Source organism: Suncus etruscus, chromosome 14 (genome assembly GCF_024139225.1).
Source record: "Suncus etruscus isolate mSunEtr1 chromosome 14, mSunEtr1.pri.cur, whole genome shotgun sequence".
NCBI classification, from domain to species: domain Eukaryota; kingdom Metazoa; phylum Chordata; class Mammalia; order Eulipotyphla; family Soricidae; genus Suncus; species Suncus etruscus.
Window position 1 is genome coordinate 3,864,916 of NC_064861.1, and position 26,436 is coordinate 3,891,351.

Genomic DNA, 26,436 nt, shown 5'->3' on the forward strand with positions numbered 1-26,436 from the left:
ATACCAACATTTCAGTATAGAAACATGAAAAATTAATATAAAATCTATTAGGTTTGGAAAAACTTTTTAGGGATGACTTTTTGTCTCAAAGGCTTTGAAGATTTTTAAAAGGAACTTCATCATGGTTCTTTGAACCTATTGTTCTGGGGGTAGAGGGTCTCTTTTGAAGTTCTGGGAAGGAAGAAAATCCCATGGGTTATAGGCCCCAGGAATACACTATGTATTGGATAAAGTCAATGTGCTGTAGTTACATTACTTTCACCACATGTGAGACACTAGCTTATAGATCTGTTCCTTCCAGCTGGCCCCGCTCTGGTCTCAATCTTTAAAACAACCGTATTCCCTAGGAGAAAGGAACGAATCTTTAAACCATAAAGGCAGTCAAGTGTTCCCTTCATGTTGGTTTGTGTTGCAGGTTAGTCAGTGGACCCGCCTCTGTGAACTCACCATCCCCTTAGCCATTGAGAACTTCCTCAGGGAATCCGACCCAAACCCCACGGTCCCTGCAGAGCTGCTACAGCTGGAGAAGAAGTTGAGCGAGCCAGTGCGCGTGCACAATGATGACAAGCTGCGGAGGCAGAAGCTCAAGCAGCAGAAGGTGGCCAAGTCAGGGCCCAACCTTGCTTGGGAAGGAGGAAATGCCAGCCAGAAGCCCACTGAGGCCTTGGACTTCCCGCCCAGAAGCGTGGAGCTGCAGGTAGCTTTCTCCAAACTCGGGGTGGAGGAGGAACCAGGGGCCTTGGCAGGCAGGGAGCCCCCTCACATCCGCAAGGCCAGAGCCACAGATCTACCAGCGCTGGAGCACATGTTTGCAGAGGGCCTGTACTTCACACTGACTGACATAGTCCTCCTGCCCTGCATCCATCAGTTCCTGGTAAGACTCATCCCTACCCTTCAGCTCCCGGGAGGTGGGGGGGCGGGGAGGATGTCGCCTCTAGTCCCATTCCAGTCTCTTCATGTGTCAGGCACATGATCAAGGTCTACCTATATTTCAATGATTGTAGTTGGGCTTCAGTCATGTAAAGAACACCCCCCTTCACCAGTGGACCATTCCCATCACCAATACTCCCCCCCACTTTTTTTTGTTGTTTTGGGGCCACACCCTCCTGGTTTTGTGCTCAGATTGGTTTTGTGACAGGCTCAGGGGACTGTATGGAATGCTGGGCAAATGCACTGTGCATTAATTCTGGCCCCTGTCTCCATTTTTCTTATTGTTCAATAGAATTGTTGATAGAACTGAACTGAAAACGGTATAAGGGATGAGCAAGGGATCTGTGTGAAGCTTGGAGAGTCGTGTTTGGTTTTAAATGTGAATAATTGTAGCCCAGAGTGATAGCACAGTGGTAGGTTGTTTGCCTGCATGCAGCTCACCTGGGACTGACCCAGATCTGATTCCTGGCATCCCATATTGTCCGATATGGTCCCCTGAGCTTGCTGGGAGCAATTTCTGAGCACAGAGCCAGGAGTAACCTCTGAATACCGCTGGGTGTGGCCCAAACCCCCCCCAAAAATGTGGATAATTAATAAGGCTTATCTTCCTTCATATTTAGCATATGTTAGCAGTTGTTCTGATTATTAATTTCAAATTTTTACTATGATTACCTTCTAATATTAGGGGGTTCAGGATTATAAATGCTAAAAAGAAAGCTTTGTCATTTATAGCTAGCAGTTAAACAGTCTCGTAAAATATTAAGTATTATGAAATCAGAAGGTATTTATTCATGTCTTTGTGCTTTCTCTGTTCTCCAGGCATTATAGGGGGTTTTCTTCCCTAAGTATTTTGGGGGTCCTTAGGGAGAAAAGATTTAGATACTGATGTCTCTCATATAGCCCTCTGACTCCTCACCCTTCCCATAAGGGAAAAAGAACAGAGCAAAAAGAACATCAAAAAAATTGGGAAACTATTTCTCTTTGCTGCTTTCAATCTATCTTCAAGAGCTCCTGCTTCCTTGCCTTTGAAGCATTTCACCCTTTGTTCTACTAAGGAATCAGATATCAGAATTCATTTTCTTTCCATACCATCAACACTTGAAATAATGCTCCTGGCAGATGAGAAGTTACTTCTAATGAAAATCCACAGATTTGGAAGTTTCCAATTCACTTATGTTGTGTGCTATTAGTCAATTGGATTTTTCTTAACAGTATGTTTTCTTCAAAACTGGGGCAAAAGACCAGAAGTGAAAATAACTTCAAAGTGAAATGGGGTGAAAAAGAAAGATGCAACAATGGTTTATGTATGACAGTGTTTTAATGATTTGTTTTTGCTTTGTGTATATGTGTTTTATTTGTTAGTTTGTTTGTTTGTTTTTGGACTACACCCAGTGGTGCTCAGGGGTTACTCCTTGTTCTGCACTCAGAAATCACTTCTGACAGGCTTGGGGGGACAATCTGGGATGCTGGGGATTGAACTCTGGTCCTCCCTGGGTCTTCCACATACAAAGCAAGTGTCCTACCATTATGCTATCACTCCAGCCCCTGTTAATGCTTTTTTTTTTTTTTAAAGAAGGGGCCCTGCTGAACTAGATGACTGTCCCTAGCGATGTTTGGCTCAGTTGTGCTGGCCTGGTCGGTTGGTGTTGTGTCCCAGGGGTACTGGCAGTGCACTGAGGGCCAACAATTGGCAATGTTCCAGTACCACATCTGGCAGTGCTCCAGGGGCCATGTAGTACCAGGGATCAAACTCAGGGCTTTGCACACACTAGGCATTTGCTCTAGTTCTACTACTTGAGCTATACTCCAACTCCATCAGAATTTTCATATTGGTGGGCGGGAGACATCATTTTCTGTCCAAGAAGCTTTTGGTTCAGTGAACTAGTCTACAGTACCAGAGAATACCCACTACACCCCAGTAATGCCCAAGCCTCCAAGGATATGCTGTGAGATGATTCTCACCTACTAATATTTTAAATGTCACATTCATATTATATTATCTATGGAATGGGGCACGGAGGAGACATTGATTCTTTTTTTCTAGTCAAGCGATTGCAAACTTTTTATTCCTGACCCTGCCCTTTAACTCAGTTATTAGAGAGGCCAGTTGATATATATCACAAAATACTGTTCTCCTTTTTTGTGATTTTCATGGTATACTGTGTACATGCTTAATTTCAAGAAGATTGGATCAAAATGGCATATATATGAACCCTGATCTGAGATTGAGAAGTTCAGGCCTATCATATAATATGCCAACATTGTTCTAAGCAATAAGAATACAGAAATGAATAATACAGATAAAATAGGAATACAGTGTTGAATAAGATAAGAGGTACCTTATAAGGCTGGTGCCCTCCTGGAGCTAACACTCTAGTGAAGCCTCACCCCCCACCCTTACTCCTTAGGTAACTTGACCTTACCTGCAAGACCCCGCCCATTCCTGGGAGGGGTCTTGGAAAAGGTAGATAAGGCCTTTGACCCAGGGGATTAGGCCCCTTCTGCCCGGCTGGGCTCTCTGCCTTTTGGCTCTCTGCCTTTTGGTCTTTGACCAGCATGGAGGGCAAAGGGAAGATGGCTGAAAGGAGTTAAGATGCAGGGCTAGCGAAGAATGGCTATGCTTGAAAGGTTATGAGATAGGCCACACACATGTGGTGAATAGGGCATGAATAAAGTTGATGCTTCCTGATGCCTGCCTGTGAGTGAGTTCAATACCCGTCACTTTCCTGAACCCCAGACCCGCCGGTTGATGGGGGATGAAGCCACGTGGCCGGGGCCTAAGGACAAAGGCCTCCATCCATCACCATCCAGCTCCATCTTTAATTATTTGATTCTACACTCTAGCAGGGGAAGACAGTATTCCAGTAAGGATAAAAGCTACAAAGGACAGAAAACAAGGTGATAGAGAAGACTTGATTCTTTCAAACTCAACAAAGCATCAAGTAACTGAATTTACCTGCGCGAAGATGACTTCAGATCATTATCTTTATATTCATCTTAGTTTACATTTGTTTTATTTTAGTGTAAGTTAAATACTATTTTTATGATTAAGAACAATTGATGCTGAAGCAAGGGAGATGGATGTTGAGGGAACGAGAATGAAGGAGAGAAAATGATGTCCATGGATTACAGTACCTACAGCCACGCTGCAGCCCAGCAGTGCTACAGTGCTACACTGCTCATCCCACTCAAGGATATGTACAGCTAGCCAGGCATATGGGCAGCAAAATTACGGAACTTACAGACAGCCCACTGATGCCAGCTATACTCAGGCTCAGACCACTGCAGCCTATGGGCAGACTGCATATACAACTTATGGACAGCCTCCCACTGGTTATACTATTCCAACTGCTCCCCAGGCATAGAGTCAGCCTGTCCAGGGCAATGGCACTGGTGCTTATGATACCACCACTGCTACAGTAACTACCACCCAGGCCTCCTGTACAGCTCAGTCTTCATTTGGCACTCAGCCTGTTTATCTGCTTATCTAGCCTATGGGCAGCAGCCGGCAACCACTGCACCTACAAGACCACAGGATGGAAACAAGCCTGCTGAAGTTAGTCAACCTCAGTCTAGCACAGGGGTTACAACCAACCCAGCCTAGGATAAAGACTGAGTAACTACGGTTATCCCTAGGTACCTGGGAGTTACCCATGCAGCCAGTGACAGCACCACTGTCCTATCCAACTACCAGTTATTCCTCTACGCAGCCGACTAGTTATGATTAGAGCAGTTATTTTCAACAGGACACCTACAAGCAACCAAGCAGCCATGGACAGCTTAGTAGCTATGGGCAGCAGCCACCCACTAGTTACCCCCCCCCCCCAAATTGGATCCTACAGCCAAGCAAGTCAATATAGCCTACAGAGCAGCAGCTACAGGCAGCAGAGTTCATTCCAACAGGACCACCCCAGTAGCATGGGTGTTTATGGGCAGGGGTCTGAAAAATTTTCCGAACCAGGAGAGAACTGGAGCATAAGTGGCCCTGTTAACTGGGGCAGGGGATGAGGGGGATTTTATCGTGGAGGCATGAGCAGAGGTGGGTGGGGAGAGAGAGGTGGTGGAATGGGCAGCGCTGGAGAGCAAAGTAAGCTTGGTAGACCCATGGATGAAGGACCAGATCTTGATCTAGGCCCACATATAGATCCTGATGAAGACTCTGACAACAGTGCAATTTATGTGCAAGTAAGGATTTATTGATAATGTGACTTTGGATGATCTGGCAGACTTCTTTAAGCAGTGTGGAGTTGTTAAAATGAACAAAAGAACTGGGCAGCCCATGATTCATATCTACTTGGACAAGGAAACAGGAAAACCCAAAGGTGATGCCACAGTATCTTATGAAGACCCAACTGCCAAGGCAGCTGTGGTTTGATGGGAAAGATTTTCAAGGCTCGGAAGAAGCCTCCAATGAACTTCATGCGAGGTGGTATGTCACCCTGTGAGGGCAGAGGGATGCCACCACCACTCCGTGGAGGTCCGGGGGTCCCAGGAGGTCCAGGAAGACCCATGGGTTGAATAGGAGGCCGAGAAGGAGACAGAGGAGGCTTCCCTCCAAGAGGACCCTGAGGTTCCTGGTAGGAACCCATCAGGAGAAGGAAGTATCCAACACTGAGCTGGAGACTGGCAGTACCCCAATCCGGGATGTGAAAACCAGAACTTTGCCTGGAGAACACAGTGCAACCAGTGTAAAGCCCCAAAGCCTGAAGGTTTTCTCCCACCACCCTTTTTACCTCCAGGTGACCATGGCAGAGGCGGCCCTGGTGGCATGCGGGGAGGCAGAGGTGGCCTCATGGACCGCGGTAATCCTGGAGGAATGTTCAGAGGTGGTCGTGGAAGAGACAAAGGTGGCTTCTGTGGTGACCGGGTCATGGACTGAGGTGGCTTTGGTGGAGGCAGACGAGGTGGCCTTGGAGGACACCCTGAGCCTTTGATGGAACAGATGAGAGGAAGAAGAGGAGGATGTGGAGGACCTGGAAAAATGGATTAAGGCGAGCACCATCAGGAATGCATAGACTGGGGCCGGCGCAGTGGTGCTAGAGGTAAGTCTAGTGCTAGTGCTAGCCTAGGACAGACCGCGGTTCGATCCCCCGGTGTCCCATATGGTCCCCCAAGCCAGGAGTAATCCCTGAGCGTCACCAGGTGTGGACCAAAAACCAAAAAAAAGGAATGCATAGACCGGCCCTACTAGACACAGAAAACCCAGAAGAGCTGCATTGACTACCAGATTTATTTTTTAAATCAGTAAAAGTTTTATATTTATAATTCCAAATTTATAATATTGGTCACAACATTGGGATTATTCCTTGTCTGTACTTTAGTATTTTTCGCCATTTGTGAAGAAACATTAAAACAAGTTAAATGGTAGTGTGAAGTTTTTTTTTTCCTTTGAAAAGATGGTTAACTAAGACTAAACAATAAGAGCATTGTTTTTGTGAGCATGCTCAGTATCATTGTGGAAAACCAAGAGGGCCTCTACTGTAACAATGCTCATGTTTGTGATGTTTCTATATTTTTAATAAGATTTCAAATGTTTATAAACAGTCGAAAATATGCTGAAATAGGGCCCGGAGAGATAGCACAGCGGTGTTTGCCTTGCAAGCAGCTGATCCAGGACCAAAGGTGGTTGGTTCAAATCCCGGTGTCCCATATGGTCCCCCGTGCCTGCCAGGAGCTATTTCTGAGCAGACAGCCAGGAGTAATCCCTGAGCACTGCCCGGTGTGCCCAAAAACCAAAAAAAAAAAAAAAAAAAAAGAAAATATGCTGAAATAGCCTTACTTGTTAAGAGTACCCCAATCAAGTAGGACATAGATGTGATCACTACAAATTCTACCTGATACTTATAAAGAACATTATTTTTATTTCAGTTTTTTGGTTTTTATTTTTGTTTTGTTTTGTTTGGGGGCCATACCCTGTGATGCTCAAGATTACTCCTGGCTATGCGCTCAGAAATCCCTCTTGGCTTGTGGGACCATATGGGATGCCGAGGGATCGAACCTCAGTTTGTCCTAGGCTAGCGAGGGAAAGGCAGACAGCTTACCGCTTGCACCATCACTCTGGCCTGATTTTATTTAGTTTTTAACATAGAGGAAAATGTATATGCTTGGCCTTTTCATTTATATATGCTCTCTGACTAAACTCTTTTCTTTTGACATCTATATATAAACTCATTCTCAAAATATTTTTCTTTTTATTGTATATTTTTCCTGGATCTGCATATTTCCTCACAGGATTTCCTCTTACTTTTTCCAAGCCTGGTTGATACTTTGGTCTTATTTCTCTTTTAAGTTATTTTTCTCCTTTTTTTTTTTTTTTTTGGTTTTTGGGCCACACCCTGTGACGCTCAGGGGTTACTCCTGGCTATGCGCTCAGAAGTTGCTCCTGGCTTCTTGGGGGACCATATGGGACGCCGGGGGATCGAACCGCGGTCCGTCCTAGGCTAGCACAGGCAAAGCAGGCACCTTACCTCCAGCGCCACCGCCCGGCCCCGTTATTTTTCTCCTTTAGTACTGTTGTGTATGTAAACATTTTATGAGATTATTATGTTACTGACCCTACCCAGAATTGGTGATTCTGCTGGGATCAGATACCACCCAATGATGGAAGCAGAATCAGGTACCACCCTAGGGTGGGGGCAGAATGCCAGGTCACACCCTAGGGTAGGGCACAATCACCGATCAGGGTAGGATCAGTAACATAATAAGCTCATAAAATGTTTACATACACAACAAGTACGAGTAGCAGTAAATGCATAAATACTCTGAGGAGATGGACGAACCATCTCAATCAGACTCAGGATCAAATTCATGACCAGAATTAAAGTTCGCATCCAAAACATTGAACCACGGCCCTGCCTGTATATCCAGTTACAGCAGGGGAGCAGAGACATGAAAGAGCAGCGAGTTGTGTTAGACTCTTAGAAAATATCACATACTCACACTTGCCCATATAATTCACTCCATCTAGACTTTTAGGCTATGCTCAGACACACACACACACACACACACACACACACACACACACACACAGACACACACACACACACACCTAGCTTACATTTCTCCCATTAATTCATTTTCTAGACTCTTAGAGAATATCAAAACTCCTATTGAAGAATTTTCCAAGATCAGCCATACCTTAGCAAACTCCTGTTGCTTTGTAATACTAGAAGATAATAAACTTACTTTAACATTTTTTTTCTTTTTCTTTTTTTTTCTTTGGTTTTTGGGCCACACCCGGCGGTGCTCAGGGGTTACTCCTGGCTGTCTGCTCAGAAATAGTTCCTGGCAGGCATGGGGGACCATATGGGACACAGGGATTCGAACCAACCACCTTTGCTCCTGGATCGGCTGCTTGCAAGGCAAACACCGCTGTGCTATCTCTCGGGGCCCTCTTTAACATTTCTTTCTTTTTTTTTTTTTTTTTTTTGGTTTTTGGTTTTTGGGCCACACCCGGTGTTGCTCAGGGGTTACCTCCTGGCTGTCTGCTCAGAAATAGCTCCTGGCAGGCACGGGGTACCATATGGGACACCGGGATTCGAACCAACCACCTTTGGTCCTGAATCGGCTGTTTGCAAGGCAAATGCCACTGTGCTATCTCTCCAGGCCCCACTTTAACATTTCTTAATATGCATTTTGATTGAATTAGTTTTTTCCTCTGCTCCCCAGGGGCTCCACCTGGCTATGCTCAGGGCTGACTTCTGCCTCTGCTCAGAGATCACTCCTGGCAGTGCTTGGGGATTAGAAGTGGTACCTAGGATTGAAACTGGGTCAACAGCTTGTACAACAAATGATTTAGCTCTCTCTCTCTCTCTCTCTCTCTCTCTCTCTCTCTCTCTCTCTCTCTCTCTCTCTCTCTCTCTCTCTCTCTCTCTCTCTCTCTCTCTCTCTCTTCTCTTTCCCTTCTCTCTCCCTTCTCACTCTTCTCTCTTTCTTCTCTCTGTCCCCCCTTCTCTATCTCTTCCCCACCCCCAGCATGATAAAACTGTTTAAATGATTATTTCAAGCCTAACAAGCTCAATGAATCAAACACATTATTTGCATGTGGAAAGCCTGGGATCCATTCACAGAACCTCCGTAAAGACCCCTGCATGCCCACTGGGTGTGGCCCCAAAACCAAACCAAAAATTAAAGGAAAATATTCCTGTAAGATAGATGAGTTATGGGTCCAGAGAGATAGCAAGCAGCCGATCCAGGACCAGAGGTGGTTGGTTCGAATCCCGGTGTCCCATATGGTCCCCGTGACTGCCAGGAGCTATTTCTGAGCAGACAGCCAGGAGTAACCCCTGAACACTGCCGGGTGTGGCCCAAAAACAAACAAACAAACAAAAGATAGATGAGTTACCATTTATGAAATCAGTTTATAATTTTAACACATTTTATGTCTTTTGACTTGTATTATTTTGAATTTAGTGTTTTTAAAAATATTGTTAAATTAGAATGGAATGGGATTTTTGAGCAAAAGTACCTATAGTAAATATCTTTTTCGGTGTCCACAGAAACATAAAATAGTTTTTTTTTTTTAATTGACTGGTATATTGAAAAAATCAAGGATACCCTATTTACTGATTCAGATTTTTTTTTTCATATTCTTAGGATTTTTCACTCAAGTGGAGAAGTGGGTTTATATTTCCATTAGGTAGGTGTTTATGATTTTTTGCTCTCCTCACCTACACATTTGTTAGTTTTTAATACTATTTTTTAAGAGTAGACATGGCTTAGAAAATGATGGAAATACTGAATATATGATAAACAATTAGAAAGTAAGGCAGGCAGGAAGCAAGATATTTAGGATAGATTTAACATCTTGCTGCTCCTTTTATTTGTAAATGTCATGTTATCCCCTTGTAGGATTACTTACAAACCCATTAGGATTTCACTTGGTGCTTTTGGTAACAATTCATTCTGTTGCTTCAAGACTACACAAGGGACCAAGTTCTTTTATTTTCTTGTCCCTGGGTAACTATGTTGTTTATAATGATCTTAATAACAGGATACCTTTAAAAAATGGCCATTTCTTAGGAACACATTTAGTATCTCTCACACTTTTCATTAGCTACTTCTTTATATATATCTTCTTGAGTGGAATGAATGTGATCTGGACCTCCTGAGCCTTGGTTATTTGTAGTGAAGCCTGTCATGTTGATTAAATAGGATCATCTGGCAGGCAGAGTAAAACTCCTCAATTTCTTTTAAATATGAATTGTAGTTATTTAATCATAATTTATTTTCAAAAGGAAGGAAAGATGAATTGAGCAAATAAAAATTTGCTCAAGGAAAGTTGAGAAACGGGAAAAAAATGAGAATGTTTTTTATTTATTTACTTTGGCTTAACCACCATTTCCAGAGTACATAATCTACTCCCAGGCAATTAAAATTTTTGGTGAAAATGTTAAACTTTTGGGGTCTTAGAATGCCACCTAGCTAGTGATTTTTGAACTTTTTTACTCTCACAGTAAATAATGCATTTGCAAGTGACCCGGCAAGTACAAATATGTATTTTTTCAGTATGTACAGAAATATTTATAAGTACTTGGAAAAATAGCTACCTTTCTCTGCATGCTTAATATTCTGGTATTTTCTGTTTATTTTGTTTAAAAAAACGTGTTTTGATTTTACAGCCTTTGAGTGGCTCATAAACAGCCATTTGAAAACGCTAATTAGGGGATTGTCCTTTGATGATAATAAATGTTTCCTGGCTTATTTGTTGTTCAAAAGAGTATATTTGTGCAGTAGTGTTTTAAGTACTTTGAGCACATAAAGAGTTCAATGTAAACCCTGTCTGTATAAACAATTCCTTGTGCCAATTATTTAACCTTCAAAGTCTACCTAAAATAGAGTAGAATGTTTTGCTTATTAACTTTTTTTTTTTTTCAGCCACACTCGGTGATGCTTCAGGGTTACTCTTAGCTCTGAGGGGGGATTGAACCGCCGTTCGTCCTAGGCTAGCGCTTGCAAGGCAGATTGATGCCTTACAGCTTGTACCACCTCTCTGGCCCCCTTATGAACTTTTTTAAATTTTTTTCTGTCCTTTTGGGTTTCTCATTGGATTATAATTCTTGCTAAGTTTTTATGGACATTTTTTGTGATTTGACCTTTTAAATTAGCTGCATACAATCATGTCATCATCTGGTCATGACTTTCCATGTGCCCCCATAGAAGCAACACATGGTGCCTTGACAAGCAAGGACAGTCTAAATGTTAAAGAAACTGAAGTTTGGGGGTGATACTAGGAGAAATTATTTGGCCATGAGAAACAAGATTATATTTGCAAAGGAGCAATGACTTCGCTCTTTCTAGTTTACAGAGTTAAAGTCTTATTTTTAGTGCTTATGATAATAATAAATAAAAAAGACACATTTTGAATGTAGCAGATCACAGAAAAAACACTGGTTATTTTATTTGCTTGAAATTCAAAAGGAGACTTGACACATGCCCTGTCATGTGACGGACACAACTGAGCTGGGAGTAGGGAGTGAACCACCAAGGTGCTTGTCACAGGGATCTAAGTGTTCAGTTACTGCATGGTGATTGTGCTCAGCACATTAAAGCTGAGTATAGACCTGCTGCCCACTGTCCAGAACACCCCTCACTGTCTTGCCAAGCTTTTGCCAATGGGGAAAGACTTTACTGCATTCCACAGTGCAAGGAGTGTAGGGACAATGCTTGGACCAACAGTGAGAAATTTCATGGAGAGAAAGACTGGGAACAACCTTTTCTTTTCCTTTCTTTTATTTATCCTTTCTTTTCCTTTTCCCTTTCTCCTTCCCTTTCCCTTGTCCTTTCTGATTTTGGGAATTCCTGGTGGTGCTTTGTGTTCAGAGGTGCTCAGGACAATTTGTGGTCCCAGGGAGCGATCCCAGTGATCAGCTGTTGAGCCGCCTCTCGGAACTGTTCTGTCTCTCTCGGAGGAAAAGGACCTGGCTTTCAAGATAAATAGGATAGGCTCTTGAGATCAGCAGACTTCTTCTGGCCTCCTGAATGAAAGATGAAGTTTTTCTGAATGTTTTCACTAAAACATAATCTAGCATAGATCTTCAGCTCTGGTGGCCTGTTCTGAAGCCAGAGGCTAGAGAAGCAAAGGGGATGTCTGAGCTGCTGCTTGTTAACTCTTCCTTGAAAAACACTTGTAACATATTTATGTCTCTGCAAACAACAAAAGTTATTATCTTTTTTGTCTAGCCCAGTTTTACAATGGTAGGTATTACTTTTCCTTCAGGGCCAGATTTCTTCACTAACTGTTTGATTGTCCTCTAAAATACGTGAATTATATGGTGTATGAAGTTATCTCACTATAGCTATTTGTGAACAAGCAAAATAGCACAGTGGTAGGGCATTTGCCTTGCAAGCAACCTATCCAGGGCAGACGATGTTCGAATCCCTGCATCCCATATGGGCCCCTGTGCCTGTCAGGAGTGACTTCTGATCACAGAGCCAGAAGTAACCCCTGAGCATTGCCAGGTGTGACCCCCCCCCAAAAAAGAGTAGTGTGCTTTGTTTTATATATTTAAAGTGCAATGTGTTTTGTTTCTACCTAAGGTAACTATTTACAAGAAATTCTCTGAGAAGCTTATGAAATTTCCGCTGCTGGCTGCATGGTACCAGAGGGTCCAGGAAGTGCCACGTGTGAAAAGAGCAGCACTGCAGTGTGGGATCCACTTTCTCCACCTGCCAGAGTTGCTATCCACCCCCAATGAGCAGCACCCCAAATTAGCTGAGGCCCTAGGACCAGAGGAACCAAATGAGCCTTCGTTTCTAGGTGGACCAAGACCCACAATGACCAAGTTAATGGTATGTGCTTTATTTATATTCATCTTTTTTGGTTTGTTTGACTTTGTGTTTTTAGTTTGTTTGTTTGTTTTTTGTGGGGGCACAATTTGGCTTTGCTCAGGGGTTTCTCTTGGCTCTGTGCTCAGAAAGTACTCTTGGCAGGCTCAGGGGACCATATGGGATCCTGGGGATTGAACCCCATGCATGCAAGGCAAATTCCCTTCCCACTTATTGCTCTGGCCCCTGTGTTCAGATGTTTTGTGGAACATATTCTATTCAGTTATACTCACAGTCTGCTACCCCAACTTGTAAACATTTGTTAGACTTTTTATTAGTTAGTTGTTATTTGGGGCAATTCCCTACAGTGCGTAGGAACTATTGCCCACTTGGAACTTGGCAAAGCAGTTGTAAAAGCCTAAAGCCCAAGTCAGGAGTTGGTGTTTCTCAGCAGGGCCAAGAGGGGAAAAAGCCTAGAGGACAGTCTGGGAGGGCTTTTCCAGGGATGCTTGATGACCTGAGTTCTCCATTAGCAGTGTTACCTTCAATGAGTCACATAGCTGAAGGGCCTCCAGTTCTTTGTGCTTTACCAGAGGGGACAATAGATAGGAGCTTTCACAAATCATGACATGGCTGTATGGACTGAGACTGATCTTTTCCATGTTTTGTTTGTTTGATGTTTGGAGCACACCTGGTGGTGCACAATAATCAGTTCTGGTGGGTTCAGGAGGCCTATGGGTACCTGGGATGAAACCTAGGTCACAGCATGCAAGATTAACTAAAGCCCTACCCATTGTATTATATCACTCTGGTTTTCACATCCCCAATTTTTTTTTTAATAATATCTTTATTTAAGCACAATGATTAGAAACATGTTTGTAGTTAGGTTTCAATCCTAAAAAGAATACCCCCCTTCACCAGTGCAACATTTCCACCACCAATGCCCCCTATCTCCTTCCTCTCCACCCCTTGCCTGTATTCAAGACAGGCATTCTATTTCTCTCACTTACTACCATTGTCATGATAGTTTTTAGTGTAGGTGTTTCTCTAACTAAACTCCCCACTCTTTGTGGTAAGTTTCATATTGTGGTTGGTTGGGATCTTTCAGCCCTCATCTCTATTGTCTCTGTGTATTATTACAGTAATGTCTTATTTATCTTAAATCCCATAGATGAGTGAGACTATTCGGTGTCTCTCTCCCTCTTTCTTATTTCACTAAGTATAATCGTTTCCATGTCCATTCATGTATAGAAAAATTTCATGACTTCATTTTGCCTAATAACTGCATAGTATTCTACTGTGTAGATATACCATAGTTTGTTTCTTTAGCCACTCATCTGTTGTTGGTTATCTGGTGTGTTTCCAGATTCTGGCTATTGTATATAGCGCTGCAATGAATATAGGTGTAGAGAAGGCATATTTGTATTGTGTTTTTGTGTTCCTAGGGTATATCTGTAGGAGTGGTGTAGCTGGAGCATATGGCAGCTCAATTTCCAGTGTTTTTTTAAGGAATCTCCGTATTATTTTCCATAAGGGCTGGAGTAGATAGCATTCCCACCAGCAATGAATGAGAGTTCCTTTCTCTCCGTATTCCCGCCAGCACTGATTGTTCCTGTTCTTTATGATGTGTGCAAGTCTCTGTGGCATGAAATGATACCTCATTGTTGTTTTGATTTGCATCTCCCTGATGATTAGTGATGTGGAGCATTTTTTTATGTGTCTTTTGACCATTTGTATTTCTTCTTTGAGGAAGTGTCTGTTCATTTCTTCTACCCATTTTTTGATGGGGTTAGATGTTTTTATCTTGTTAAGTTCTGTCAGTACCTTGTATATCTTAGATATTGGCCCCTAATCTGATAGATATTAGGTGAATAGTTTCTCCCATTCTGTGGGTGGCCTTTATCCTAATCACTATTTACTTTGAGATTCGGAAGCTTCTCAGCTTAATCTGTTTATCTGTTTATCTCTGCTTCCACTTGTTTGGAAAGTGCTTGTTGGATCCTTGAAGATGCCTTTAGTCTCAATGTCATGGAGTATTTTACATACATATACCTTATCATATACCTTATGGTTCTGGGTCTGATATCAAGATCTTTAATCCATTTACCTTTTTTTTTTTTTTTTGTGGTTTTTGGGTCACACCGGCAGTGCTCAGGGGAAACTCCTGGCTCCATGCTCAGAATTGCTCCTGGCAGGCACAGGGGACCATATGGGAAGCCGGATTCGAACTGATGACCTTCTGCATGAAAGGCAAACACCTTACCACCATGCTATCTCTCTGGTCCCTCTTTAATCCATTTGGATTTGACCTTTGTACATGGTGTTAGATGGAGGTCTGAGTTCACTTTTTATCATTTGGCTGACCAGTTGTCCCAATATCACTTGTTGAAGAGGCTTACCTTGCTCCATTTTGAATTTCTTGCCCCTTTATCAAAATTAATTGCTTGTTAGTGAGTCCATTTGAGCCTGGGCTTTTGTTTTTGGGAAGACTTTTGATTACCATATTAATTTCCCAATATTGATGGATTTGTTTAAATATGTTAGTTATATCATCCTCGTTTAACTGTGGAAGATTGTAAGAGTCCAAAAATCTTGTAGGTTCTTGTGTTTTGTGGCATAGAGTTTCTCAAAGTAGTCTCTGATTACCTTTTGAATCTCTGTAGTATCCATAGTGATCTCCCCCTTTTTATTTCTTTTTTGTTTGTTTGTGTTTTGTTTTTTGGGACACATCCAGTAGCGCTCAGGATTTACTCCTGGCTCTATGCTCAGAAATCGCTCCTGGCAGGCTTAGGGGACCATATGGGATGTCGGGATTTGAACCAACGTCCTTCTGCATGCAAGGCAAAAGCACTACCTCCATGCTATCTTTCCGGCCCCTCCCCTTTTTATTTCTAATCCAGTTTATTAAGTTTCTCTCTCCCTTTCTTTGTTAGTTTTGCTAGTGGTTTATCAATATTGTTTATTTTTCTTTTTTTTTCAATATTGTTTATTTTTTCAAAAAAACAACTTTTAGTTTTGTTGATCTTTTGGATTGTTTTTTGGATAACCACCTCATTGATTTCTGCTTTAAGTTTTGTTATTTATTTCTGCCTATCTTTTTTTGTTCCTTTTGTTGATCATTTTCTAATTTTATAAGCTGTGTCATTATTAGTACCACTTTTGTTGTGTCCCACAAATTCTTATTATTTGCGTCTTTATTTGCATTTGTTTCCAGGAATCTTTTTATCTTTTTATTTCCTCTTTGATTTCATCTCTGACCCACTGGTTGTTCAGTAATGAGCTGTTTAATTTCCAGGTGTTAAAATTTTTCTTCTGTGTCCCTTTGTAGTTTACTTCTAATTTCAGTGCATTGTGATCTGAGAAAGGTAATCTGTACAATTTTTATCTTCTTGATTTTATGGAGGTATGTTTTTTTTTTTTTTTGTTTGTTTGTTTTACTTTTTTTTTTATCGTGACTGAAGTTTATTACACAGAATTATTTACAGTACATAGTGACAATGAATGAAGGGCTTTCCCACCACCAATGTTGTCCTCCCTCCACTCCTGTTCCCAGCTTGTCTCCCACATATCCCTCCTTTACCCCCCAGAATCCTAGTGTAACTGGTCTCCACCTTACAGCTTGTTATAGGTTGAGTATCTATTCTGTTTGGTGTTCCAGTCTGGTCATTTTTATTTACACTACCTGTTCATATGACTTGTCCTGGTATCATTCTTTTTCCCCCCTTATTTTATGAGGCTGAATGATTCAAGTTATGCTATTCTGTTGGAGATAAAAAGGTTAAGGAAAAGAGAAGAAAAAACTTGGTATCAACTACTAAAATAGAAAGAAAAAAAATCACCAAATAATATCCACAAAAGTGAAAAAGAAAGAAAAAAGTGGAAGAAAAAAAGAAGTGAAATAATATAAAAATAAATAAATAAATAAAAAAATAAAGCAAAACAAAACCAGAAAAAGTGGTGCAGTGGCAGGGCTTGGTGTTACCTTACCATTTTTTTTTTTTTTGTATAGGTACAGTAAGTATTGGGGATGGAGGTATGTTTTATGGGCCAGTATGTAGTCTATCCTGGAGATTGACCCATGTGCACTGGAGAAGAATGTTTATTCATTATTCTGGGGGTGGAGTATCCTGTATATATCTACTAGGCCACTTTCTTCCATTATTCTATTCAGAGCTAGTATATTCTTGTGGGTTTCAACCTGGTTAACCTATCAAGGGGTGACAGGGCAGTGTTGAGATCTTTCACTATTACTGTGTTGCTTCTTTCATATTTGTCAACAATTGTATTAAATATTTTTCTGGTTCCTCATTGGGTATGTATGTGTTTAGGAGTGAGATTTCTTCCTGTTGTACATATCCCTTTATTATTACAAAATGTCCATCTTTGTCCCTTAAAACTTTTCTAAGTCTAATGTTTGTGTCATCTGATATTAATATGGCCTCTCCAGCTTTTTTTGTTTTGTTTTGTTTTGTTTTTGGGTCATACCCAGCAGCGCTTAGGGGTTACTCCTGTTTCTAGGCTCAGAATTTGCTTCTGGCAGACTCGGGGTACCATATGGAATGCCAGGATTCGAACCACCGTCCTTCTGCATGCAAGGCAAACGCCCTACCTCCATGCTATCTCTCCAGTCCCCACTTCAGCTTTTTTAATGGAGTTGTTTGCTTGGATGATTATCCTCTTGCCTTTGATTTTGAGTCTATGTTTGTTCTGAGTATTCAGATGTGTTTCTTATAGGCAACAAAATGTTGGATTCCGCTTTTTTTGAGGGGGCACACTCAGGGGTTACTCTTGGCTATGTGCTTAGCAATCTCTCCTGGTTTGGGGGACCATATGGGACTCCAGGCGATCGAACCACGGCCCATCCTAGACTAGCACGTGCAAGGCAAATGCCCTACCACTTGCGCCACCACTCTAGCCCCCGATCCATTTTGATCCATTTTTGACCCATTTTGCCACTCTGTGTCTCTTAAGTGGTGCATTTTAGTCCATTATTGTTGAGAGAGAGAATTATCATGGGGTTTATTGTCATCTTTGTGTAGGGTTTTGTTTGTGTGTGTCTTTTGGTCTGTCTTGTCTTAAAGTAGACCTTTCATTTTTTCTTTTAAGGCTGGTTTCGAGTCTGTAAAGTTTTTTTTTTTTTGGTTTTTGGTTTTTTTGTTTGTTTGTTTGTTTGTTTTTGGTTTTTGGTTTTTGGGACACACCTGGCAGTGCTCAGGGGTTACTCCTGGCTCTCTGCTCAGAAATTGCTCCTGGCAGGGAGCCATATGGGATGCCAGGATTTGAATCAAGTAAGGCAAGCACCTTACTTCCATGCTATCTCTCTGACCCCGAGTCTGTAAAGTTTCTAAGCTGTTGTTTATCTATGAAGCTATGTATCCTTCTTTCAAACCTGAATGTGAGTCTGGCTGGGTGCAGTATTCTAGGTGAAGCATTCATTTTGTTGAGTTTTGTCACTATATCCCACCATTGCCTTTCAGCCTTGAGGCCTTCTTGTGACAAGTCTGCTGTAAATCTTAAGGACGCTCCTTTGAATGTAATTTTTCTTTTTGATCTTGCTGTTTTCAGTATTCTATCACTGTCTGTAGGATTCGTCTTTGTGACTAGGATGAGGTACTTTTCTTTGGGTTTCTTTTAGCTGTTACTTTTTGGGCATGGAGAACTTGGTTGCATGCAGTCTTTAGCTCCAGGAATTTCTCTGCAATGATGTCCTTGATTGTTGATGCTTCCTGGGGATTTTCTTCCTGGGTCTTTGGACTCCAATGATTCTTATGTTGTTTCTGTTGAATTTGTCAAAGACTTTTATTTTCATCTATTGACATTCTTTGAGGATCTTTTCCATTGTCTGGTCATTTGCTTTAAGACTCTTTTCCAATCTTTTCTTTTGCCTGGAGTTGTTATGTATCTCATCTTCCAGCTCATTGGTTTTGTTCTCAACTGCTGTTATTCTGTTGGAGATGCTTTTCATTGAGGTTTTCTTGTTATCTATTCAGTTTTTCAGACGTGTTATTTCAGTTTGGAGTTTTCTGATTTTTATCTTCATATTCTCTTGATACTTACTTGAGGTTCATTCATCTTGGTTTATGCTTTCTTTTATTTCTATGATTATCTTCCATATTTCTTCTCTAAACTCCTTATCTGAGAGTCTAAGTAGGTGGTTGGTACTTTTTGGGTCATCAGAGCTGCCATAGCCTCCTTTTTTCCCCCCATTGTCATGCTTATAGTGTGGTGTTTTCTATGTGTTGTGCTGGGGTTCATTCATTAGCAATGTGTGCGACCTTTCTGCCTCATTTCACAGCTTTGCTCCTCTGGCTCTGCTCTTCAGGGGTGGGCACAGCTCACCTTGAAAAATTTCCTTACGGAACAATCTGGACAAGGTGGTTCAAACTTCAGCACACAGCAGAGAAGAGAAGAGCCAAAGCACACAGCAGGAATCAGGCTCTGCTCTTCATGGGCAGGTACAGCTCACCTCTGAAGACATGCCCTCAGAATAATCTGGGTGGCATATCCCCAATTATTTTAAAGTGAAATTCAAATTCAAAGTTGATAATAGTATATGATGAAATAAATGTTCTTTTTTTAACAGAGCATTGCTTTTGCTACTTACTAATGAGTTTCTCCATTGACATTTTGAAACATGATCTATTTTATCAACTTAATATATATATTAATTATATATATATAATATATATAATAAAGTGAACCAAATGTCTCATTTTTTTATGATCATTTTGTGCTAATTACATGAAGAAATCAGTGCTTAGCGGATCTATAAAAAAGGAGAGTTTCTCATTGAAACATACCTTTTGTTTCTTTTTGCACAATCTGGCCTCCAAAATTGTACTTAGTTTTAGTGTGTTTTTGAGTTTTTGTTTTGTTTTGTTTGTGTTTTTTTTTTTTTGGTTTTTGGATCACACCTGGAAGCCGCTGTTCAGGGGTTACTCCTGGCTCTAGGCTCAGAAATCACTCCTGGTGGGCTCGGGGGGACCATATGGGATGCCGGGATTCAAATCACTATCTTTCTGCATGCAAGGCAAATGCCCTACCTCCATGCTATCTCTTCTGCCCCTAGTTTTAGTGTTTTTAAATTTTTCAGTTAGCAAAATATTAATAAATGCAATTACCTATTGAATATCTGGAATTATTCTGAATGCTGGTTAGATATTAAAAAATTAATTAGGTTTCCCTTTAATTCTGGTAGAGTACAAATAATACAAAAGCATAAATAAATATATAACAGATCTGATTAAAGTACCTTAAATAATAATAATAATGTTGACTGGGAGGTTGGATGTGATGGCAATTGAGGTCCTTGTTATGTAGGGTGATCCAGAAGTACCTCTTATAAGATATTGAACAAATAAATGAACTAAACTTAAAGAAATTAAAGATTTGGAAGAAGTGTTCTAGATGGAAGGGATAATGGAAAATAAAAAGATACTGAGCTTGATTCCAAGTACTTAATGGCCTCCTGAGCATTACTGGATGTACTACTTGTGGTCCCTTTTATTGCTACGGAAAACTACTTTCCCTCTACCCCGCAAAAAAGGACTAGTATGAATGATCATTTGGGTTGGACTTTTTGGCCCTTAAATATAGCCCCTTAGGCCAAGCCAGTTTTTTCTAGATAAAAATAGACCTTGCTGAAGCAAATTGTCCAGGGATTAAAGCACCTGCTTTGCATGTATCTGACCAGTTTGATCCTTGACACCACATGGTCATGAGAGTGACCCTGGAAACAGCCATGAGCAGCTGCTGAATACTGCCAGTTTTAAGCATTGGCCCCTCAGTGTCCTCCAAAAACAGGCTTGATGGGTGTATACAGAGTCCATTCTTTTTTTATCTTCCGGTGGATTGTTTGTGATAAAATTTTTATGCTCAAGAAACTTTTTCATTGGCACTCAATGTAATTCTCTTTAGGTAGCTTATTTTTTCAATGCAGTTTTGGGTAAGAATAACATTAACTTTGTATTATTTGTGTGAAAAAATAATAGCTAAGTAGCTGCTGTCAAAACTCCACATATTATATCTTTGGGTTTTGTTTTTTGATTTGGGGCCACATTCAGTGGTGTTCAAGGGTTACTTCTGTTTCTGTGCTTGGGGATCACTCTTAAATGGTGTTCAGGTGACTTTATGTGATTTGGGACATCCAACTCAGGTCAGCTGCAGGCAAGGCCAGGACCTTAACTGTCTCTCCAGTCAGTGGTGTCTCTCCCACACACCGTCTTTCTAAGGTAACAACAGTTTGAGGGCTATCTGCTTTTATAAGTTTTAGCATTTATGTATCTTTCTAGTTTAGTAAATAGATACATGGACTTCTAGAACATCATACATAGTATGAATTCATTTTTCCAATTCCAGGAAAAAGGCATTGGGGTGACGTTTTCCCCACACCCTTGCCCCACATGGACCGTTGATTGGAACACTCTTCCTGCAGCTGTGAGCCCAAAGGAAGGTGAGAAAGAGCTGACCTTGCCTTGCAGTGTTAACACAGTCTGGTCACCTTAGTTGTTCCATATTTGACTGATTCTTAATACCTATTGAGTTGTCATTAGAAAAATTTAATAATGAAAGTATCAAAATGAAATTGGTAGTCTACTGAGATTTAATATTTCTTCCCTTTTCTTGCATTTGCTTAATCATTTTTTTGTTTTCATTGCTGAAATATTTTCAAGTAAATCTTGAATATGGCATATCATATTACATCTAAACAACAATCTTAAATAATCACAGTGGCATCTTAAATATTTACCATGTCATTATCACACCTCATTAAAATCATCAAAATTTTCTTGTGCCATCTAATAACTAGTTCATAATTATTTCCCCCACAGTTGTCAAAAATTGGTTTGAGAACTCTTTTCTAGTTATGTTTATAGTTAAATTATTTTATTTTTCATAGTCACATTTATTTGTATTGGAGGGATAGGTTTGGGTCATGCTCCATGTTTCCAATTTTTGGGGGTTTTGTTTTTTTGTTTTTGTTTTTGTTGTTGTTGTTTTGGTTTTTGGGTCACACCTGGCAGTGCTCAGGAGTTACTCCTGGCTCTATGCTCAGAAATCGCTCCTGGCAGGCTCAGGGGACCATATGGGATGCCGGGATTCGAACGACCAACCTTCTGCATGAAAGGCAAACGCCTTACCTCCATGCTATCTCTCCAGCCCTGCTGTTTTCAATTTTTAAAGCTGTGCTTTGAAATTATTTATATAGGCCCCTTCATTTTTCTTAGGAGTGCTTGCAAAAATATACAGTTTCCTCTTAGTACTGATTGCTGTGTTCCACAAATTCTGATTATTTGTGTCTTCATTCTCTTCATTTATTTTCAGGAATCTGTTGACTTCCTGTTTGATTTAATCTCTGGCTCACTGGTTGTTCAGTATAAGCTTTTTAATTTCCAGGTGTGTTGCATTAAGCCCTTAGGATGGACTTGGATGGTGGATGGAGGCCTTTCTCTGTCATCCCATGCCACGTGGCTCCGCAACCCCCATTCAGCTGGCGATTCCCAGGGTTAGGTGAACGGCAGAATCAGACTCATCCAGAGACAGGCATCAGGAAGTATCAGCTTTATTCATACCCTGTCCACCACATGTGTGGCCTATATCATAACCGTTTAAGCATTCAGCCATTCTTAGCTAGCCCTGCGTCTTAACTCCTTTCAGCCATCTTCCCTTCGATCTCCATGCTGGCAAAAGACCAAAAGCCTAATCCCCTGGGTCAAAGCCCTTATCTAACTTCTCCAAGACCCCTCCCAGGAAATGGGACGGTTCTAGCAGGTAAAGGTAAAGTAATATCCGCTTCCCAAGACCCCTCCCAGAAATGGGCGGGTCTCAGTAGATACACCTAAATCCAGGGTGGAGTTACACAGGTGTTAAAGTTTTTTCTTTGTGTCTGTTTGTAATTCACTTTCTAGTTTCAGTGCATCATGATCTGAGATGGTAATCTGTACCATTTCTCTCCTCTTGATTTATCAAGGTATGTTTTATGGCCAACCATGTCTTAGAAAATGATCTATATGCATTAGAAAAGAATGTGTACCCAGTTTTATGGGGATGGAGAGTCCTATATATACCTACTAAGTCACTCTCTTCATTTCTTCCTTAAGGGCCTGTAAGTATATCTTTGTTGAGTTTTAGCCTGGTTGACCTATCAAGGGGTAACAGGGTGGTGTTGATGTCTCCCACTATTATTATTATTGTGTTGCTATGATGTCTTCTTTAAGATCTGTCAACAATATCTTTCTGGCCTCTTACTGGGTGCATATATGTTTGGGAGTGTGATTTCTTCCTGGTATACATATCCCTTGATTTTTAATGAATGTCTATCTTTGTACTCTATAACCTTAAAGGCTGTGTCATCTGATATTAGTAATGGCCACTTCAGCCTTTTTAAGGAAGTTGTGTTTGCTTGAATGATTGTTTTTCAACCTTTGCCCTTGAGATGCTTGCTCAGACTATTCAGATGTGTTTCTCTAGGCAGCAAAACACTGGATTCAGTGTTTTGTTCTATTTTGCCACTCTGTCTCTCTAATGGTTAATTAGTCCATTGATGTTGAGATGATTGTCATGGGATTTAGTATCATCATTTTGTAGGAGTTTGGTGCGTTTGTTTGGTCTGCCTTGCCTTAAAGTAGACCTTTCAGTTCTTTCAAGACTGGTTTTGAAAAAAACAAACAAACAAAACAAAAACAAAGCAAAACAGACTGGTTTTCAGCTGTTGTTTATCTGTGAAGCTGTGTATCCTTCCTTTAAACCTGAATATAAGTCTTGCTGGGTAAAGTACTATTGGTGAAGCATTGATTTTGTTGAGTTTTGTCACTATATCCCACCAGTGCCTTTGGGCCTTAAGGATTGCTTATGACAAATCTGTAAATCTTTTTTTTTTTTTTTTTTTTTTTGGTTTTTGGGCCACACCCGGTAACGCTCAGGGGTTACTCCTGGCTATGTGCTCAGAAGTTGCTCCTGGCTTGGGGGACCATATGGGACACCGGGGGATCGAACCTCGGTCCGTCCAAGGCTAGCGCAGGCAAGGCAGGCACCTTACCTTTAGCGCCACCGCCCGGCCCCACAAATCTGTAAATCTTAAAGATGCTCCATTGTATGTAATTTCTCTGTTTGATCTTGTTGCCTTCAGTATTTTAGCCTTTTCTTTTTTCTTTTTCTCTTTATTGAAGATATAGACACAAAGAAAGGACAAGGTGAAGTTACAGTGGGAAGGCAATCACCCATAAACAGAATTCTCAAAAGAAATCCCCTTGCTGCTACCTTAATTTTGAATTTTCAGCCAAAAAATCATTAAGAAAACAGAAAAAGAAAGAAAAAAAGGAAAAAAAAACATTAAGAAAAAATAAAACAAAATACATGCACATTTACTTTGTCCCTCAAGTCCCCAGATTGTAATACATTATAACATTTCTTAGCAGTTCACAAAGCAATTCAAAGCCACAGAATTTATGCAACTCCTTTAACATTAAAGGCTATAGTATTGTTGACACAATTGATCATAATACATTATTTCATTAAGGATGAGTTAAAGGAGCACAGCAAAGACGGTGTTAGTGTGGCAATTGTTTGCATAGGCCCAGCAAAATATAGGGGAATGGAAAGAAAAAGCCTTGGCCTAAATACAAGGAGACCTTACCCCTGAAGTTTTCTGGCATAAGACCAACTCTAGGCTCCAGGCATATTAGGTTGTCCAACCCAAGTCATTGTCTGTAGTGCCAATACACTTTTATTTTTCACACAGTCACTGTTGTTGGTGTCAGGCTTCTGTAGCTAAGGATCCTGGAATATGTCCATATCCTACATCAAATTCAGGATGATGCAGAGCATCCTTTAGTTTCACTCATAATTAGAGGGTGATGAAGAGAGCTCAGTTCTGAAAGCAGGTTGTTGTTGTTGTTAAGTCCTCTGGGTGTTAAAGGGAAGTCTCTGTTGAATAGGTCTATGCCAGAGCAGTGGTAGGGTCTTCCCTGGTAGAGGATTGTTTTCCGGTGATGTAGTACACAACACTGGTTGTTTTATAGATGGGATCCTTGGTTCAGGGGTAAATGTTCTTCTGAGGCCTGAGCCAGGCCTTTATGACAATGTTCAGGGTGTAAGGTCCCACTGCATTACAAGATTTGTGTGTTCCCATCTCTATTAGATGTGGTATTCATCATTATGACTAGGATGTGCCTAGGGGTTCTTTTCTTTGGGTCTCTTTTATTTTTTTTTAATTTTTAAACTTTATTATTTATTTATTAATTGATTAGTTGTTGGACTAAACCCAACGCTGCTCAAAGGTTACTCCTTGTTCTGCACTCAGAAATCTCCCCTGGCAGGCTGGGGGACCATAAGGGATGCCGGGAATTTGCAAGGCAAATACCCCACTGCTGTACCATCTTTGGATCTCTTTTAGCTGGTACTCTTTGGACATGCAGGATTTAGTTACATGTACTCTAGCTCTGAGAGCTTCTCTGCAAAGATGTCCTTGACTGTTAATTCATCGTGGGGATTTTCTTCCTGGGCCTCTGGCTCTCTATTGAGCTTATCTCAGACTTATACTTTCATTTGTTCACATTCTTTGCCAATTTTTTTCCATTGTCTGATCATTGGTTTTAAAGCTTTTTCCATCCTCTTCTGTTGTATGGAGTTGTTATGCAGCGCATCTTCTAATTTACTGATTCTGTCCTCAACCACTGTTATTCTGCTGGTGAGGCTTTCATTTTATTTCATTTTATTTACCAAGTTTTTCAGTCCTGTTATTTCAGTGTGAAGTAACCCTCGGGTTATTCCTGGCTATATGCTCAGAAATAGCTCCTGGCTTGGGGAACAACATGGGATGCCCGAGGGTTTGAACAGTGGTCATTTCTGGGTCAACCACATGCAAGGCAAAAGCCCTATCACTGCGCCATGGCTCCGGCCCTAAAGTTTTCTTATTTCTACTTTTAAATCTTACTAATTACTATTTGTGGTTTGTTTCTTTTCATGGTTTCTTTGAGTTCTTTTAACATCCTCCAGATTTCCTCTGTAAAGAGTTTATCAGAGAGGCTGTATAGTAGCTGGTATTTGTTGGTCTGTGCAGCTACCATCTTCATTCTCTAAGCATTCCCTGCTTTGTTTCCCCATGTGTCCTTTGCAGTGTGGTGTTTTCTACATGTTGTCTTGGAATTTATTGACCATCGGATATACATGCAGCCTCGAATTGGGGCAGCCACACTTACTGCTCAAGTCTTGCTGAAGACTGAGGGCAGTTGCTACTCATTGCCGCCTGTTGGGGGCGGGGGCGGCTCACCATTGCTGCTGCTCAGGGCTTCTAGCTGGGTCTGTATGGGCCACTCATTGTTGCCTCCAAGAGCCAGAGTGGCCCACATCAGTATTACTTTTTAAAACAAAAGTCTGTGATATGAGAGTAATGAAAGTAAGGATATAAATTTATCTAAAAATTATTTCCATCAGGTCATATATAGAGTATAAGAATTATTTGGAATTTTTGTCTGCATATAGATGAATAAACAGGATTAATGTAAAAGTCAAAAAGGTTTTAACTCTCTCCCAGACTCTACTAAGTAATTTATTATACTGCAGTCCCAACTGAAAATTACTGTGGTTTATTTTGGGATATTTATGAATTCACTCGAAGAACACTTGTCCATCTAAACAAGAATGTTAAATATTGAAATGTTTCAAGGCCAAAATTGCTTCTGTAAAAAGGGTCCTTAAAAGGGTCCACCAAAGCCCACCCACTCAATAAAAGACCAGGAA

The 26,436-nt window shown here is 41.0% G+C and overlaps 1 protein-coding gene and 1 pseudogene across 1 annotated transcript in view; both read left to right on the forward strand.

Annotated features, from left to right (window-relative positions):
• Positions 1-26,436, forward strand: part of GSTCD (glutathione S-transferase C-terminal domain containing) — a 75,401-nt gene that overhangs the window by 557 nt on the left and 48,408 nt on the right. Inside the window, exons 2-4 of the mRNA XM_049786906.1 lie at positions 416-874; positions 12,469-12,720; positions 21,055-21,148. Of these exons, the coding sequence (XP_049642863.1) occupies positions 416-874; positions 12,469-12,720; positions 21,055-21,148 (805 nt within the window). The remainder of the gene's footprint in view (positions 1-415; positions 875-12,468; positions 12,721-21,054; positions 21,149-26,436) is intronic.
• Positions 4,043-6,494, forward strand: LOC126027486 (RNA-binding protein EWS-like; annotated as a pseudogene).